The sequence below is a fragment of the Pygocentrus nattereri genome, chromosome 19 (assembly GCF_015220715.1).
Source record: "Pygocentrus nattereri isolate fPygNat1 chromosome 19, fPygNat1.pri, whole genome shotgun sequence".
NCBI lineage: Eukaryota > Metazoa > Chordata > Actinopteri > Characiformes > Serrasalmidae > Pygocentrus > Pygocentrus nattereri.
Window position 1 is genome coordinate 19,465,735 of NC_051229.1, and position 17,647 is coordinate 19,483,381.

Consider the following 17,647-nt stretch of genomic DNA (forward strand, 5'->3'; position numbering starts at 1 on the left):
TTGTCACCTACAGATTTAGAGTGTAATAAGATATGATCACTGCTAGCTTTCCAAACTGTAAACAGAGAAACACTCAGCCCACAGATCAATACATTCTCATACATGCAGCTTTTTAAAGGACATGGACTATTGACCACTCTATAAAACTATGTACTGCAGGGCTGTGTAGCCATAGGGGGGATAGTAGGGAATACTGCTCTGTTCTTGGACGCTAAGCAATTGATTTTGGATTTTAGCATTTTTGGGACAAAATGTCATGCTATGCTAATTTTACATATTGTTACAATGGCTCAAAGTTTGTTAACTAAACATGTTACAATTTACTGCACTACCAAATGAAATCCATGCTAAAGTCTTGTTAAGACAATAAATTTGAGTGTACTGATTAGACATTCTAGTGATCTTATAGCATCTCTGCTACTTCACAGCCACTACTACAGACAAATCGTATTACTGTGTCTTCTACTCTGCAAGTTAATAATGCCACCTGCTTCCAGTTAATAATGCCAGACTACACTCTTCAACCATGCAGACATTTCAAAAAAAGGAAAATTCATTCCAAACCCATTCCAATTGTCATTTGGGCTAATACTAATGATGGTCAGTAATCGATTAATCAGTCCCTTATGATTTCAATTAATTAGTTAACTGTGAAAAGAAATTATGTGTTAGGTTGTTAGCAATTAGCTATAAATATTTAACATTTTACACAATACAGTCCATACCGAAACAGCTTTGTTGTCAGCTATGTGAAGCACACAGTCCTGCAGCATTCTCAACAAATAATTTTCTAAATCCAGAAAAATGTAACTTTGGCAACAGAGTAGCATAATTTTACTGCAAACAATGTGTTTCGGGTGTAGAACTCCAAAGTATAATTCATCCCATCAGCAATGTTTTTCACTTTTCTATTTATTAAATGAAAACAGCACCAGCTAAAAAGCAGATGATGACTGCAGTTGTAGTATCTCAGTTGCTAACCATGCTGAGCCTAATGCAGTGCACTCTCTCAAAGATTCTCAAGCATAGTGTCAGCTCAGTTTCACACAGTTTACATGAAACCGTCTTTTTAGGTAATGTTAAAGTGAATACATCTCACATTTTTTTCACTTTTTGGGTCATACACACCTGCACGGCTTCCAATGCCTGCATTTTAGTTGAGTGATTTAATATTAGATGGAAAAAAGTAGGTGTTGTGAGACCAATTATTCTTTAATAAAATTATCAGAGATACTGATGTAATTGATTTGTTGCTACAACCCTACTTGTGATGAAAAGACTGTGTTACTCTAATGGTATTCAACTCTGGTCCTAGAGCTCTACCACCCTGTAGTTCTGGCACACCTGTCTTATTCACATGCCAGAAACTAGATTAAAACTGTTTAGGCTAATAGATATCCAGTAGCAAATTTTGGCTTGCCTGTTATATCAACATATCTATAATCACAACTCCTTATGAATGCTGTATATGGACAATATTTAATTTACAGGACAATAGGAAAGAAAAGTAACATTAGTCTTAACCGTGATCATGGGATCCTGCAGCCAAAGACGGATCAAGGTGGCCAGTGTGTAGTACAGTACCAGGAGCATGATGGGATTGACAAAATGGTACCACTTCAGGTTGGAATTCACATTGAACCTCCAAGTGGAGACACAGTCTGTCTGAACTATAGAGGAGATGCCAAACACACTGGGGAGAGAAAAAGAGAGAGAGAGAGATCATGATTTTTGAGCAAACCTTTTAAAGCATTTTTAGGCAAAGTATTTTCTCTATTTTCCTTTGCAGTGAATCATCAGAGCCAGTTCTACACAGACATGAGCCTCCATCCTGATGATGTCACTTCCTGCTAAACCTTCTTCCTGTACTTGTGAATGGTCAAGTTCCATGGCTCTATTGTGAATGCAAACAGGATATGATGTGGGAAGTGGCGTCTGTCGACAATCTCTTTCAACAGTCATGTAGACCAAGGCCAAGACTCTGTCGACAGCCACAATTAGGCCATGGGACATGGGACATGGGACATGGACACACCTACTGTGTAAGCTGCCACAGTGAGCCAATATGCCCGGGGAACAGGGTGCCACCTCCAAGATGCATAATTTCCATAAGAGGATTACATGCAAAAACATCATGTAAACAATTTTCACATAGGTGATGCTGAAGAAACATAATATTCTGCAAATCTCACTGGAGCCACCACAAAATTTAGTTTTCTCAGATGCCAGACATACAGTATAAAGACCCAGTGAACAATGGAGAGTTATATCAGCCTCCAACGCACACTGTAGGTGTTTATTTAGCACCAGTGATTGCATGTAGTTTTCACATCACCTAGTTTAGCATCATGCACATAATCGTCAGGCTCATAAACTCCCATCACTGCATTTGCTGATGAACAATGCGAAGCACTGTTCCATCAAATTGATATCTTTTTATAAGGGGCCTGAGATTAGACCAAATGAAAAGGAGGAAGTGAGGGTCGTCCAAGATGATGCAGCTATACTTAGAAGTAATGGCCTTATTCTTCCAAGGCAACTGAATTAAAGCTCCTGAAATCAATTTGCAAACAGTGAGTCAAGGACAACAATACAAAGGCACAGGGAAAGTGCTGGGAGTATAGAGAGACATGAGCAACCCAATCAGAGCATGGCTTGGCAGTATTATGGGAAAGGTGGGGAAATTTCAGAATACCTCACACAGACAGAAATATTGTGGATAATGAACTAATAGTTAAGAATAGATGCAGTGAGGCTGTAACTTCAGAGTGACAAAGATCACTCTAGAAAAAAGCCTCTGAAAATGAGGGATGCTTGATTTCTCTCTGCTCTTTAAATATTAGCACATTAGTCCCTGTGCTGACAGGTAAGCAGGCACCTTCAAAGGTTATTGAGCATGAGAGATGGAAATTAGCGCATGACAAGGAAAAGGAAAGAGTAATGCCAGCAAACAGCACTCTCATATCATTAGGTAGGGTTTTTTTAACCATTTATGCTACCAAATGTTTACATTTGAATATTGTATTCCCAATGGGAATATATATATAATGTTATTCTGTATAAACATGGGCACAAGGAAGCTCTAAAGGTGCTCTGATAACCTACTAATACTAATAATGATAACCTACTAATAAATAAGTCATTTCAATTCAATTTTTACTATTTGTCATATAATCATAAACAAGTGCTAACCATGTATTTTATTTGTTTGAATAAACAATATACAAATGTACAATGTTAACTAAACTTTTTTCCTCACCTAGTGCTGCTAATGGTAGTTTACTTTGACTTTCACACACTAGATTTAGCTTAAACGTTGATATTTGAAGCTTGTTAACAATATATTCTTTACATGTTGCAGTTTTACAGCTGTAGACTACTGCTAGCTCCTGCCATAGTGAGATGTTCCATATTGTGCAGACGAATTAAGGATGTGCGTGCTGGCCATCAGCTTTAGTCTTTGTGGGAATCTAATTAATAATATAGCCTCTGGCTGATTGAAAAATTGACTAATTGCACAAAACATTTTAAATAATCTGTCATACTCTTAAACATACAAAGCTCCCAACTACAAAATATGTGTATGCATGGTTACTTGAACATTCCAACTAAAATTGCACATTATATTGTTTGTTAATCATTACTGTGAAACAGGCCTATCTAAATATGATACAATGAAACAGTAGTATGCTACAGCATGCAATTGAGCCCTCTAATAAATTACAGAATTTTTTCTTTATTGTGTGTGATGGGTATGCTGACCAACCTCAATAGGTATTTTGACAAATCAAGGCCTTCACATGATCCAGTAAATATCATTTAATGAGGTTTTAAAAATATAGGCATATCAGAGGTTCACTAATGTGTTTTAATATATTGCAAGCCATGTCGCATCTGAAATATCTAACAAAATAAACTAAATGTGTTATTTTGTACATACTGTGAAGCAGAAGTATTAATAGAAGACAGTCATTAAGCAAACCAGAATACTGAATTACTTCCTTAAGTAGCTCTCTAAACCAAGTATTTCCATTACTAGGGAGATTATTTGCTCTATCAAATATCACAATATTCTTGCAAAAATCTTAAATATTGCAATCTGACTTTTTCCTAATATTACTCAGCCATTACTTCAATTATATAAACTTACACAAGTTTACACAACAACTAAAATAGTTTCAGTTTGTCTGACTCATAAACTCCATTCACACGCAAACTCCTTTATTGGCAGGCTGTTGTAAAGATGAGAGAATGAGAACAGGTGCTGGATGAGATCTGACCTATGTTTCAAAATAGCTGTTGACAGACACAGTCTGCTTCAAAAAACAATACTGTTTCAAAAAAGGTTATCTATGATACTGAAATACAACATAGCACCATGCCACAGGGTAGAGGTGCATTTAGACATGCATTATTTATCAAGCCAGTATTGATTAAAAAGTGATCTGATAGTACATCCTGAATACATCCACTGACGGATTAGTCAGCATTCAGAATAATACAGTACTCTTAACAGGGTTCTTTGGGTGATTACTGGCACTGTGAACGTACTACACTGGCTGCAAAACTGCTAACAGCCAACATATGCCATGATCTACACCGGTGCTGTGCGTTAGTTAGCACATTTTTGTAGCTTTGTTGCTGTTCTATTGATGTAAAAAGCTAACCTGTATTGGCTGCTAGTTGTATCTTGGCTCTGTTGTTCAACCAAAATCCAGCTAGCAAAATGTCTATAGTTCATTATAGAGGTGGAATTTACATTTGTAGTCTGTTGCTGCTGTTTTTTAAAATGAAGACCAAATCAATGTCAATGCCAGAAGTATTCTATCATGAGGCTGAAGAATCAGAAAACATCCATCAGGGCAGAGCCAAAATATAAGGCCTGAAAATAAACACACCTTCAAATTAAAGATGCCATTCATGACTTTAATTTAATAGACCAATGTACTAGACAGGAGAGATAAAACAACAAAAAAAATTATGATGAAACAGCTACAGAAACAGATACAGAATGCAATGAAGACTGAAGTCCCTATTTCATCCTAGGCTCTTCAAGTTTAGTGTGATGCCTAGAACCTAAATTTAAAAACTAAATTTAAAGATTTACAGATTCTCTATCCCAAACCTGATGTAGCTGTCATTATGTGGGATGCTGTCCTGGAGGAACTGGAACTGGTAGAGGTAGAGGACAATGAGATGACCAGCAGAGAAAATGGCCATCAGCACACACAGGCAACTGAAAAGGAGGGTGTCAAAAGTCCGGCAAAAAGACCACCATGTGCACAGAGCCAGGAAGACAAAAAAGTAGACAGCTGAGGTCAGAGAGGGCAGCATCATACCTGTGAGCACAGAGGGAAAAGAAAAGATGAGAGCACATAAAGTTAAAAGCACACAGAAAACATGTAGCTTTAATGAAAGATTGACACTGGACTAGAAAGCACAATGACAAAACTTTCCCACAAAATAAATATTTACTATAACATACTGTTCACATTTTTGTGCTATTTTCTTCTTTGTTATGACCTGGAGCTGGTGTCCATTCTTAAGAGTTTAATGTATAATTTAGTAATTTAATTTAAGTTCACATAAAAAATGAACATGTCTAGAATTCCCTGAAATTGCTAAAAAGCAAAAGGAGAACTAATAACATTCTTCCACATTGTAATGTTGTTGTTATCTGACAATAAGCTGCTGCTATCAAGTGCCTCTTGTTGAAAATGTCTGTCATTTTTGCTTTAAACATCAGCCTCATTTTATCAGCGGTTCTTACCAGTCAGGCCCAGCAATACAGTCACTACCACCTTCCCTGCTGTAGTGATGAGGTTACCAATGACATCCTTCACTTTAGAGGCCACTCCTGCAACTATACGCAGGACCTTCATCTTAGCACTCTCCTTCACTTCTTCGCCCTCTTCTTCCTCCTCTAGACCATCATCTTCTTCCTCAGCCTCATCTTCAGCATCAAAGTCCTCATCAAAAAGCATCTCGTCATTTTCATCATCAAGGTCCCGCTTCTCCTCACTCTCCTCCTCCTGCATGTGGATTCACAGAAATAATGTCAAATGACACAACATGAAACAGAACTACAATGAAGCTAGCTAATGATTCTTCCACTTTTGAGTGCTCCCCAAACCTTAACTAAGCTCTTGTTTGACAACATGAATATATCCCAACAGATACAGACAGAGTAACTCTCGTGGAGTAGGCTAAGGACAGAAATATACCAGAAACATTTGCAGCGCTCAAAAAGTCACATTCAAGTATTAGTGCACGAGGAAGCTGTGAGGCACTGGAAAGCAGGAGAATAGTATCTGCTAGCTGTTTTAGCAGCTGGCTAACTTGAAGCAGCACTTGCACAACACAGTGAATTGATGTTACTGTAGATCAAATAAGACACAAAAGCACCGCTTTCAGTTTAAACACACCTAAAAGTTGGACTTTATTTGTCTGATGTTAGATATATTCTGGTTCACCCCTCAAATTACCATAGAGAAATCCAGATGTCTAATAGCTGGTGACTGAATAGTGCAATGTGCTTTGACATGGATGTGGTAGGAGTGATGGTAGTAAGGCGGTGTAATCCATCACTGACCTACCGGGCAAGCTAATGTTTGCTGTTCATACTAAGTTGATGTTGTTGAGAAACTAAACAGTTTAGTACTGTTGGCCACTTATTTAGCATTTGTAACGGGACAGCCGAATACTCGTCACCAGGCAGCTAAAAATGATCTGTTTTCTTTCTTAAATCATAACTATTACAAAAACTGCAGTCGTGCTTTTGCAGCTGATAAAAACAGTTCACTAGACACTTTCTCCCATTCTCTCATGACAGATTTGTGAAATGTTTCACTGTTTGGTGTTAAGTTCTGACCATAAAGTATAGTTTAAAACAGCAATTAACCAACCAGGAGCAAAAATCAGCCTTCAAACTTAAAAGAAATAATGATTGGACATTTATTGCAATATGTATCGATATTGAACGATATGAATTTTGTTTATCGTGATAAAGATTTTGGCCATATTGCCCAGCTCTATCTTAAAGCACTTGCATACTTGCATAGGTTATGTTTCTGGCTTAAGGCTCCTAGAAGAACTATAGGAGAGTTCCTATAGAACTCCTCTATAAGGAGAGCACAGAAAACAGCACAGATGAAATAAATTTAAACTGTGACTGAAAATGTTTTATACTTAATAAACAAGCGAGAGGGAGAAGTGGAAAATTGAAGAAATTAGCGAGCGAGACAGTGGAACTTCTTCATCAACTTCTTCACTGTGTCTTGATGTAGACTCATCTATGTGCACTTGGGCTGAACAATTTTGGCAAAATATCTAACTACAATTTTTCAGACAAATGTAATTATGATTTAAACTGCAATTGTTTCTACTATTTCTGGCTTGAGGCTTGAACGCTGATCCTCGTGCAGTCTGCCAATTATTTGTAGTTGTGATATCACGGCTAATCTTTCAGCCCTAATGTGCATCAAGTATGAATCAGCCTTACGTCTGTGTAAAATTGTGTCCCTGCATGACTGCAACATAACAAACCTGCTGCATATTAACCCACCTCTGTAAATCTGTACTCCATCAGCAACAACACACAATAAACTAAACAAGCTTTTAACTACTCCACATGTGTGGCCTACAGCACAGGAACCAGCACCCTAACCTTAGCACGGCATTCTGGCTCTACTGAACACACACAAGAGCTCTTCACAGACCTTGTGCTAATGCTTACTGATTAAACACTATGGGCCGGTTTCCTGAACATTAAGTAAGGCTAGAATTTGACATTAACCATTAGACGCTGAGAGTTATCGCTTTTGTCCTGTTACACTGTATGAATGTAATTACACACTTGCATAATAATTTACAGTTATGTGAGAAACTGCACATTTACATTCTGTACCAATGACTTTTCAGGAGGCTAGTTGGGAAATTTACATTGCAATGTGTGTGTGTGTGTGTGTGTGTGTGTGTGTGTGTGTGTATATATATATATATATATATATATATATATATATATACACACCTAAAAATCATTTTACATTTATGGCATTTGGCAGACACTCTTACCCACAGCAACTTACAATTTGATCATTTTACAAAGGTAGGTGAAGGTAGTGTTAGGAGTCCAGTGACTCTTTTTGGTATAGTGTAGGGTGCTTTACCAGGGAGGGTCTGAAGGCAGAGGTGATACCCACTACACAATACTAACCACCACTAAACTATACCAACCTATACCTTTTCTGTCTAGGCTTAGACTTCATCTGGCTCTGAAAATGCATCCTAGTTTTATGCTGTTAAAAGCCTTTAAGAAGATGAAACCTTGACAATATATGTGGACAGCTAAGCATTTATTTCAGTTCATTATAAGCTGAGCACAAAAAGAAGTGTGATGCAAAATGCAAGGCAAACTACACAAAGTGGCAGTCTTGTATAAACCATTCTGAACTGAACTGAGCACCCAAAGCAAATAAATTAGCCACATTAATGTAAATGCAGCTACATTTTCAGTTCAGTATGGGATATCTTACAGTCTAAATTTGGCTATGCACCATTTTCCCACCTTAATTCTACAGCATAATAAAGTTGTTCTCATGAGAATAAAGCCTTATAATGGAGGTAAACAAATACTAAACAGCAGAACCTTTTAGGAAAAATGCCGTTTACAGACATTTAATCATAGCTTTCTATTTCTTCAAATAAAACTTAAGTACTTTATAGCTCTGCCATGCATTTTACATGCGATCCCAAGCAGCCTTTTTAAAATAAAAATCATAAATACAGTGACGTCACCCTCATCTAAGGATGCCATTCTTTTCAAAGAGATTCTCTGTTAGCTAATTGTCACTCTGATGTTTACAAGTCATTCCAGTGTAAAATACAACAGGGTTTTATTACAGGAAAATATAGAGCTATGCTTTGGAGAGACTGCCACAAGCCCTTCACTTTGTTTTCAGTCCAAGAAATAAAGGATGCACATCAAGATGAGCTGAAGCTAGAGCAAGTAAAAGAACCTTCAAACTAATAAACACAGCATGTCTGTATAAGAATGCTGCCCTGTGATGGACTGCCAATCTGTCCAGGGTGTTTCCGCTCAACGAGTGCTGGGACAGACTCCTGCACCCCCATGAACCAGGAGGATAAGCGGCTTAGAAAATGTGCTTGTGTGTGTACATAAGTGTGCAAGCATGTCTCTACGTCTTTTGAACATCACTTTTTGTCAACACAACTGTTCTGAATTTGTTGAACTGTTAATGTAGTCAAATACTTCAGTGTCCCAGTATATCAGCAAAATCAATACCAAAAAATAATGGCTCTCTGTTTTATGGAATTACTGTTCTATTGCCACACCTGTTGCAATTGAACTGTTTAGGACCAAACTGAGACTCTGCTTTTTGCACTTGTAAATATGAATAAATATATAAAAAAAAAGAATTTATGTTCTAATCTGATGACAGACTTTAATTTGGATGGATGGAAACTAAAGTCATGGCTGACTACATATTAAATTAAATATTAATAATTTATTTCATTTTCAGTATCATAAACTTTTGGGCAGATAATGTGATCCCTTTGCACTGCTGTACTATCGTAATTTTATGAGCAGACCACATAGTGAGAAAACGGTATATGATCTGCTCGTAATGTTAATTTACTGTTCATTGTTAAGTGAAAATATTTTTAATTCAAAAGACCAGCTCTGCATGTCGTGAGTTACCCAGAACTTCTCTTTTTGTGTTTCAGCGTTCGTGTTAACAAGTCAGACATTTCTAAAAGAAAAGCACACAGCATTTATAGAACACACACAGAGCTGCGGAGCCACCCAGCAAAATGCTGTAAAATAAGCTATACGAATAAGTGAAAATCAAACAGAAAACCAGATGAAACTTTTAAAAATACAAATTCTTGTTATCAAATGAAATACTAGCTAAACATTGTGTGCTGCTTATTTGGCCTACCAGATTTGAAATAACTGCCCGATCACAAGTCAGAATTCTGTTGAGGGTAAACCAAATTGTTTTTTTTGCTTGCTTCTCTGTTGCTTGTAGAGCTGGATGGTATTACAATATATTTGTATGTTTCTTTAAAAAGAGGTTTAGAAGTGCCTCTTAAGTAGCATAGCTGTTAAAGTTTTCGCTCTGTTGTTGGGTGAGTTTGGTCTCAGATGATGGCAGCAGACCAAAAAGGGATAACTGACCATGCCTAATTAGATGTAGGATGTCAATTAAAATTATCATTGTACTTATACAATACTGTGTAAAAGCCTGAGACCATCCTTCATTTATTTAATCTCCAGCCCAGATGGCCATTAAGTACAAGCTATTCATTTTCCACAAGTGACTACAGTCAACACAATTAATTGAACTGATAGTGAGAAGAGTAAAAATAAGAGTAAGAATGAAAATACGCTTTAATAGTCTATATGAATCTTACCTGATCTTCTGCCTCAAAGTCATGGTTGTACTGAGCCATTTCTTCCGACGGCCTCTTCTGCTCGAGACTCCTACACAGCAGCCAGGTGCCCAGGCCTACCATGAACATGCCAATGTCTGGGATAAACACCCGGATACCATTGCTTGCATCTGCCCCTACAACGCTGACCACAGTGAAGACACCAGAAATGAGTTGCTGGGTTTCAAGACAAGTAGTTGACAAGGCTCTGATTGTGGGTTTACATTCTACTGGGATTCTTTAAGCAAATATTTAACAAAAAAATCTAAATATAATTTTTAATTGTTCCCAAAATGTAGTCAATCAGCCAATATGTTTGCTGTTTAAAGTTGTTTTAAGTTGCTGTTTTAAGTTGGCTTTGGAATTACACTTGAGCTATAATATATAATGTAGCTAGCAATTAATGGAAGCTTATACCTCACCAATTATATATGACACAATATGTATTATAAAATCATAGACTTGCTCTTGTGGTTTCTGACACTATACAAAATAATCGTATCTTCACAAATGAACAAATGTCGTTTTGTAACATACTTTTTGTTTATTTCTATACAACACACTTAGAAGGTCATTCAGGGTCAGAAATGACATGAGAAAGTCTTTTTGAGATTACCTGGCTGACATTACTTTGCCTACATTCAAGGAAAAATTACACAAGTTAGAATTTTTATCAAACTATTGCTTTAATAATGCAACATCTCACCCTAAAAAAGTTACTAAAAGGTTTTCTGATTATGGCAATATTTGGACCAGCATCATATTTTGATATAACACCATTAATGTGCATATATGTGCATATTTCACAATACAGATACATTTCTGTGTAATTTCTTTCATGTTCTGAGAACTTCAGCAATGTTAAAGTAAGGCTAGTATTTTCATGAGAACCCTGTCACGTGTGAACTTGTTATTGGGGTTCATCTGCCAGTAACCAAATACCACATGCATTTGCAGAGCTCCTGTGAACAAACACCATCTGGACAGATGGAAAGGTGGGAACTTTCTGGGAATGCTGATTTTTCCGGCAGCATTTTCCAACTACAGCTTTTTGCACATCTGTTGTGTGCTATAATGCGTTGGTTTTATATGCCTCTCCACCCAGTTCCATAAAATCAGCCTTGCCCCATGTTAAAAGGATATAAATATTTCTCATTAAACACACATTGGCTTCCTCTAAAGCATCCCCAGTGAAATTAAACCCTTCTCTAAAGTGTTATTCTATATAGGAATGACTTCTTCAAAACCTTTTTTTTTTCAGAGCTCCATTAGGGTGTCCATAAAATCCTGTTTTTGAAGGAGGCTGGCTTTTCTTTCAGAAGCATTGTGGTGTACTTTCGGTCTGTGCAAACAGTTTGAACTTTTACTTAAAACCACAAAGTGAAACTTCTGTGATGTCAGGGGCTTGCAAAATAATAAGTACGTTTATAATTCAGGAAATAAGCAGTGATAAGAAAGCTGCAGCCAAGCAACGGGACACTTTAATGGTTCATTCAATGTGTCAAATATCACACCTCACAATCCCTGAGAAATGTTTGAAGTTCTCCTGCCTAAACTACTGAACATCAGGACATTATGTTTATATTCAAAGTTAAGAGAAGGTGTAAATAGCTAAGAGATGAGAAATAAACATAATCCTTGAAGTGATTCTCAACCTTTTTACTTGCCAGTTTATAAGGAGATTTATTTTACCACAGATACATTTTTTAATACACGTTTTTTCCTGTGACCCAAAGTGTATTTACCTCTCATGCCACACTTTTAATCAAGTGAAACTAATTACAATAAGCAACTCTTGCTGTCACTTTGATTGCAAAAAACACTGCAATGTTTTTTGTCAGTAAAATGTGGCTTTCTGAAGAAAAGAGCCTGTCACTGACTAGATTAACAAGGGGTGTGTGCCTTATAAGTGTCAGAGTGGAGGCGCAACAGTTAATCAATGTTGGAAAAACGAATTCCTGTCTAATTAGGAACCTCTGGTATTTCCATTTGATGAAGAGCTTAACTTTGCCCTTTAAAACATAATGAAACAATACTTTCACAAAGGGCCAATGTACCTACAGAGCTACTGAACGTGATGGATGGAAACAGACGTTTTTTCTGTCTGTCTTCTTGTCAATGAGCATAGGAGCTTGATTTAAAATAGACAGATGTAGAAAGAAAAATTTATGAGCACAAACTTAATATTAATCTGCAAACTGCAAATTTTCAGTTTGAACAGCCTTGATGTTGTGATCATTACAGCATGCCTAATCAACATATTTTGCTTTAATGTGATGAGGCCATATTGGCAACTAACTGAGCTGAGTAACGCACTGCAAACACGCAGCTGATCTCACTTTCTGTTTTGTGATGGCACTGAGCTGAAACAAACTTCTCTGGAGAGCATAAAACCCATGAGATTTAGGTCTATTGCCATGAGACCACAGCACAAAACCTGTCAGCTAAACAAGTTATATAGCATTTGAGGCTAGAGGTATGCATCATTCAAACAAATCTTCATGTTTGTATTCACGCATAATGAAGCGGTAGGCTATTCAGGTCAAAACTTGTTTTGCAGGAGTTTAAAGTTTAATATGTATTTTTTTTTTAAATAAAAACAAGAAGGACCTTAAATCACACTTACATTCGATTTGCATCCTGTATTGAAAAATACTAAAAATACTTACAAATGGCACTTTTGATAGAACCTCTATGTTGCTTCAACAAGCTGCATGGGTATGTCCAGGAAACACACATATGAAGCAACACATGCATGAAGGATAAACATCTATACAAAGCAAATAAACACAATGGTCAATAATTCATCTGTGGTGGGGGTTGTAGAAACTCAAATTAAACCACACCTAAATAGGTGCTTCAACTCACGCTAACAGCTCTTGGCGAAAACACTATGTAATAACATGCCCGGTTTCTATCTTTTCAGGGCCAAAGCAGCCACTTTAGACTCATCACTCCCTGCCGTCCCGGCTCTAAGTCAATTTGGCGGCTCTGTTTCCTCCCTCTCCTGCATCTCCATGCCAGGTTTAAGAGGAGAGAGGCATCAGTGTGCCGTAATGTCATGGCTAAATGCCTTCGTTGGAGTAACAGGTCAATTAGGGACATAAACAGTTTACAGTTCAGCTTCCTGCCACTTTCCAGCAGCCCTGGGCTCCTTGTCTGCAGTGCTGCTGGCAAAAGACATGCTTCGGACGTTCCCGCACTTAGGAAAACCGCGGTTAATAGGATCAGGGCCTTGTGAGCACATCCATATGTCAAGACAGGCTCTGAAAAATAAGGCTGTCAAGCTCAGGTCAGGTGTAATTGGGTTTAGTCATCTTCAGGGAAGCTGCCGGTTGGAGGGAGAATACAGGTTGGAGCCGTTTGAAGTGATGGGCAGACTGCTAAACACGTATGTGAGTGGGCTGTAATGCTGTTTGATTCTGTTTTCTGCTAACATGATGCTTACAAAGGCAAGCGGCTCAATACTTTAAAAATATCACAAACATCTCTCGCTCACCTAGACTCGAGACAACCAACTGCAAAAGAGTGTGCTAGTCGATACTTTTCCACCATGTTAAGTTATAAGCTACAAGGGGTGTACCATGAGTGAAATCTCTTCCAAACAAACGGACCAAGTCTGGTGCTCCTCCATACAGCCCTCCCTTAAACCCCAAACTGTCAAAACGCACCTGAAAAACACAACATCCAGCACAAGCCCCTTTTGGACATTCACGCTGTTAATAGTAAAGACATGAAAATGATGAAACAGCTGTGCGTGCGGAATATGGAATTACTGCAATTAGAAATATTGCCCTTCACCCAAATAAAACTATTTAAAGGCATCCTACCTTACAACACAGCTGATCAGACAAATTAACTTAATATACAGTAATCGGGATGATACAATGATTGTGGTTCGATATTTTCCATCTCTAAACGTCAATACATTTCTAAATGGAGACTAAGTGGGGATTTGGTCATTCTCTGCTCATACTGCAAACCTGACTCAGTCATGCAAGCTATTCCTCTACAGCATCCAAAGTATTTAACCCTTTCTCCATGGGGAGACCAACCAGATGCTTGTTTAGTCTCTTATTATCTCAAGGCTTGTCTACTGCAACTTGCTCCTGGTCTTCCTATGCATGCCATCAGGCCCTTGCATATGATCCAGAATTCTTGCCTACAAATCCAAAAATGGACTAGGCCCTCCTTATGTGATGGCAATGGCGTAAATATAAATGAGACTACTGTCATCAACTTCACGGCTTATATTTGTCTGAGAAAAAAAAAACAAGCATTTAAGCATAAGCCTTTAAACCAAAATTTCTGCAAGATTATGAAAAACACACTCAATGAGATGAGTCCAAACCTTTCCCTGGTACTTTACACACAAACTCCTTTCTTAATGCACCAGTATCAAAAGTGTAAAAGACTTTCTTTTTTCTTCACCCCGCCCCCCCTCGCTCTCTTGCTCTTGTGCTCTCTTGCTCTCGTGCTCTCTTCTCTCTTTAATACGCTCCTTTCATGCTGACCTTGCTTTAAGTTTCAAAGCATACACTCACCCGAGTGAAACTCTATTGACTGTAAAATGCCATGTGGTCAGAGCTGATTGACCCTGGGAGGGGAAGATTCATGCTCAATTTATCCAGTATAGCAGCCTCACAATTCATGCTGCAAATAGAACTGAAAAAGCCAGCAGCAGAACACTATGGCAATCTACAGCAGCTCCAAGATTACCAACGTACAACACTCTCTCTAGAGAGAATATCTATGAATCTCGAACTCAAATGTTGGAAGATCACAGCTCTGCAGAGCATTTTACTGCTCTAAAACATTCAAATCCACCCATAAAGGTTGAATTAAGTGTGATAAATCAGGGAAAATACTAAGCTTAGCAGTTTCTTGGCCCTCCTAGACTGCAGTCTGACACCTCTAGCTTTAATCTACAATGCGTCAAAGTCATTTGGAAATGGATTTCAACTTGCAATACAGTGTATGCGACAGACATAAAATAATCCATGTGGAGTCAGAAGACAAAGTAAAATCATTATATTTTACCTCTCAAACCCAATCTGTCGTATAGACTTCTCCCACATCGTACCTGGAGAAACAAAAAACAAAGGCTTTTAACATTTGGTTTACATTTTTCTTTATAACCCATTTTCTCAACTGTATTTGTAAATACAAAATGAAAATAGCCATTGCAGAGTTCTTGGGAGCTCGTTTCAGGTAACTTTGTGATACTAGTGAATGACTTCTAATTTATCTTTTGCTTTCATGTGAGCAAAAAGTCATTTATAGCTACAGTTTCACAACACAATCAATCAATACAGTGATAAAAATATTTGTGTAATGCATTTACATTATTTCTTGAGTTAGTTTTTTTATATCATGGCCTTATTCTGTCAATGGTTTAAAATAGTTCACACAGTCTGGAACATTTCAACAAGCAAACAAACAGACAAAGTACATTCTATTTAAATGTTTGTTTAATAAAGTTCCCGATCGTCATTCCAGCCACTGCATTTCATTTCCAGGTATTCTTTGCCTTGAGAGCCGAGTGGTGCCGGTAACTGGACTTTGTTAGGCTGCCAAGAAGAACTGTACACAGCTTCATCTATAACTGAAGTATTTACAATAATGACAAATCAATATGTCTGTCTGTTTTGTTAGTAAATTAGGTGTGTAATTAGGTGTTGGATTGCCTTTTGAGGCAGAGGTGCATTACTCAGCCTCTGAGCAATCACCAAAGTCTGAACCTCCATAATTCAAGTGTGACATCACACACAGGAACCCACTTCTTTAGGAACTGCATTTGGTAAACATCAAACAAACATCGCAGGCAATTACAGGTTTTTATATTGAAGTACATATGCGCATACACTAATCAAAGGTTTGAACACATCTACTCTTCATTTTATAATTGCTATTCTACATATTATCCAATAATAGCAAAGATGTGACAGTATGAATTAAGTTAATTTATAAGGAATTATGACAATTGGAAAAATCGGCCTTCTACCAAATTTGCAGGATTTCAGCCAAGTACAAACTTTGAGTAGTAATATTTTATCCTTCTGTTTTAACAGAATCTGGAGCACTAAAGCACTGCTGAGGATGTAAATAGAAAATGTCTAGTCAGGCTGTGAATAGCACTGCCATAAAAGAAAAACTGACATTCCTGGATCCAAACATTCGTAACACCTAAATGCCTCCAGCCCAAACCGAGCCAACAGGTGGATGAGTATTGATGGCTGTTTCACGGAACAGAAACAACTGTGCTTCAGAAGACAATTGGCAAAACTTTCAAAACATCACATCTACTGTAAAGAGAGTATTCTAAGTGATGCTTTTTATACTATGATGGTTTATGGTTAAACTTTCCCTGATGTGCAATCTTTTGGTCAGTTCAATACAATAATACCTCATTTCCATGTTTTTTGACTTGTTCACATGGACAATCCTAAGCATTTTGTAACAACAGCAATAATGCCACTCCTCCCCATAAGATTGTATCATTCATATGAACAGTTAGAGTTACCTGGCTCAAGGTCTGTATTTAACAATATTGGCTTAAGTCATGATACCAAAAATAAATATACAGAATTTCACTGGATAATGTCCCAAGCCAAATGTAGTGTATTAATGAAAGGGTGATGGGGTTCAAATCCATAGCAGTATACCTAAAAGCACAGGCATTCCATATTATTGCAGGCCTGAAACATCAATACGAGGCACAATGGAAAATTCAAAAGCTTTACAAGGTCAGAAAGGTCAAAAAGACCATAAGTTCATAGAAGCTTTTTTTAAGGGGCATGCATTTCTAAGTGCTGAAAGCACTGATGAAGCTATGAGGCAACACTGTGCTCATTATCATTAATCAACACTATGGTCTTGTTTTTCATAAAGGCTGCAATCAACCCTCAGCTTTTATTTATTAAGCCAAATCCTTCCCAAGGGACCCATCTGGTCAGTGTTCCTTGCACATACTTCTTTTGTTTTGTTTTCATTTCTTTTTAGAGGCAGTTCCTGGCTGTTTTTGTAGCATTTCCATTAGTCAGATGTTTTTAAGATCATTACTTTTCAGAAGGAGCTAATAGAAACTTTATCTTTGATGGTAACCGAAAATTTACTCTTACTATCTTGTGCTATTTTCTGTCTTTTTTTGCAGCAGGATATGTCTTTTTCAGCTAGCAGTAACTCGTGTCTA

General features: G+C 37.5%; 1 protein-coding gene across 3 annotated transcripts in view; it reads right to left on the reverse strand.

The window, feature by feature from the left end:
• The window catches only part of LOC108414168 (piezo-type mechanosensitive ion channel component 2), an 86,946-nt gene that overhangs the window by 52,424 nt on the left and 16,875 nt on the right, over positions 1-17,647 (reverse strand). For all 3 annotated transcript variants that reach the window (XM_037531148.1, XM_037531149.1, XM_037531150.1), the window contains exons 4-8: positions 15,496-15,538; positions 10,438-10,600; positions 5,771-6,032; positions 5,126-5,339; positions 1,525-1,693 (exon numbers count right to left, since the gene is read on the reverse strand). In XM_037531148.1, the coding sequence (XP_037387045.1) occupies positions 1,525-1,693; positions 5,126-5,339; positions 5,771-6,032; positions 10,438-10,600; positions 15,496-15,538 (851 nt within the window). The remainder of the gene's footprint in view (positions 1-1,524; positions 1,694-5,125; positions 5,340-5,770; positions 6,033-10,437; positions 10,601-15,495; positions 15,539-17,647) is intronic.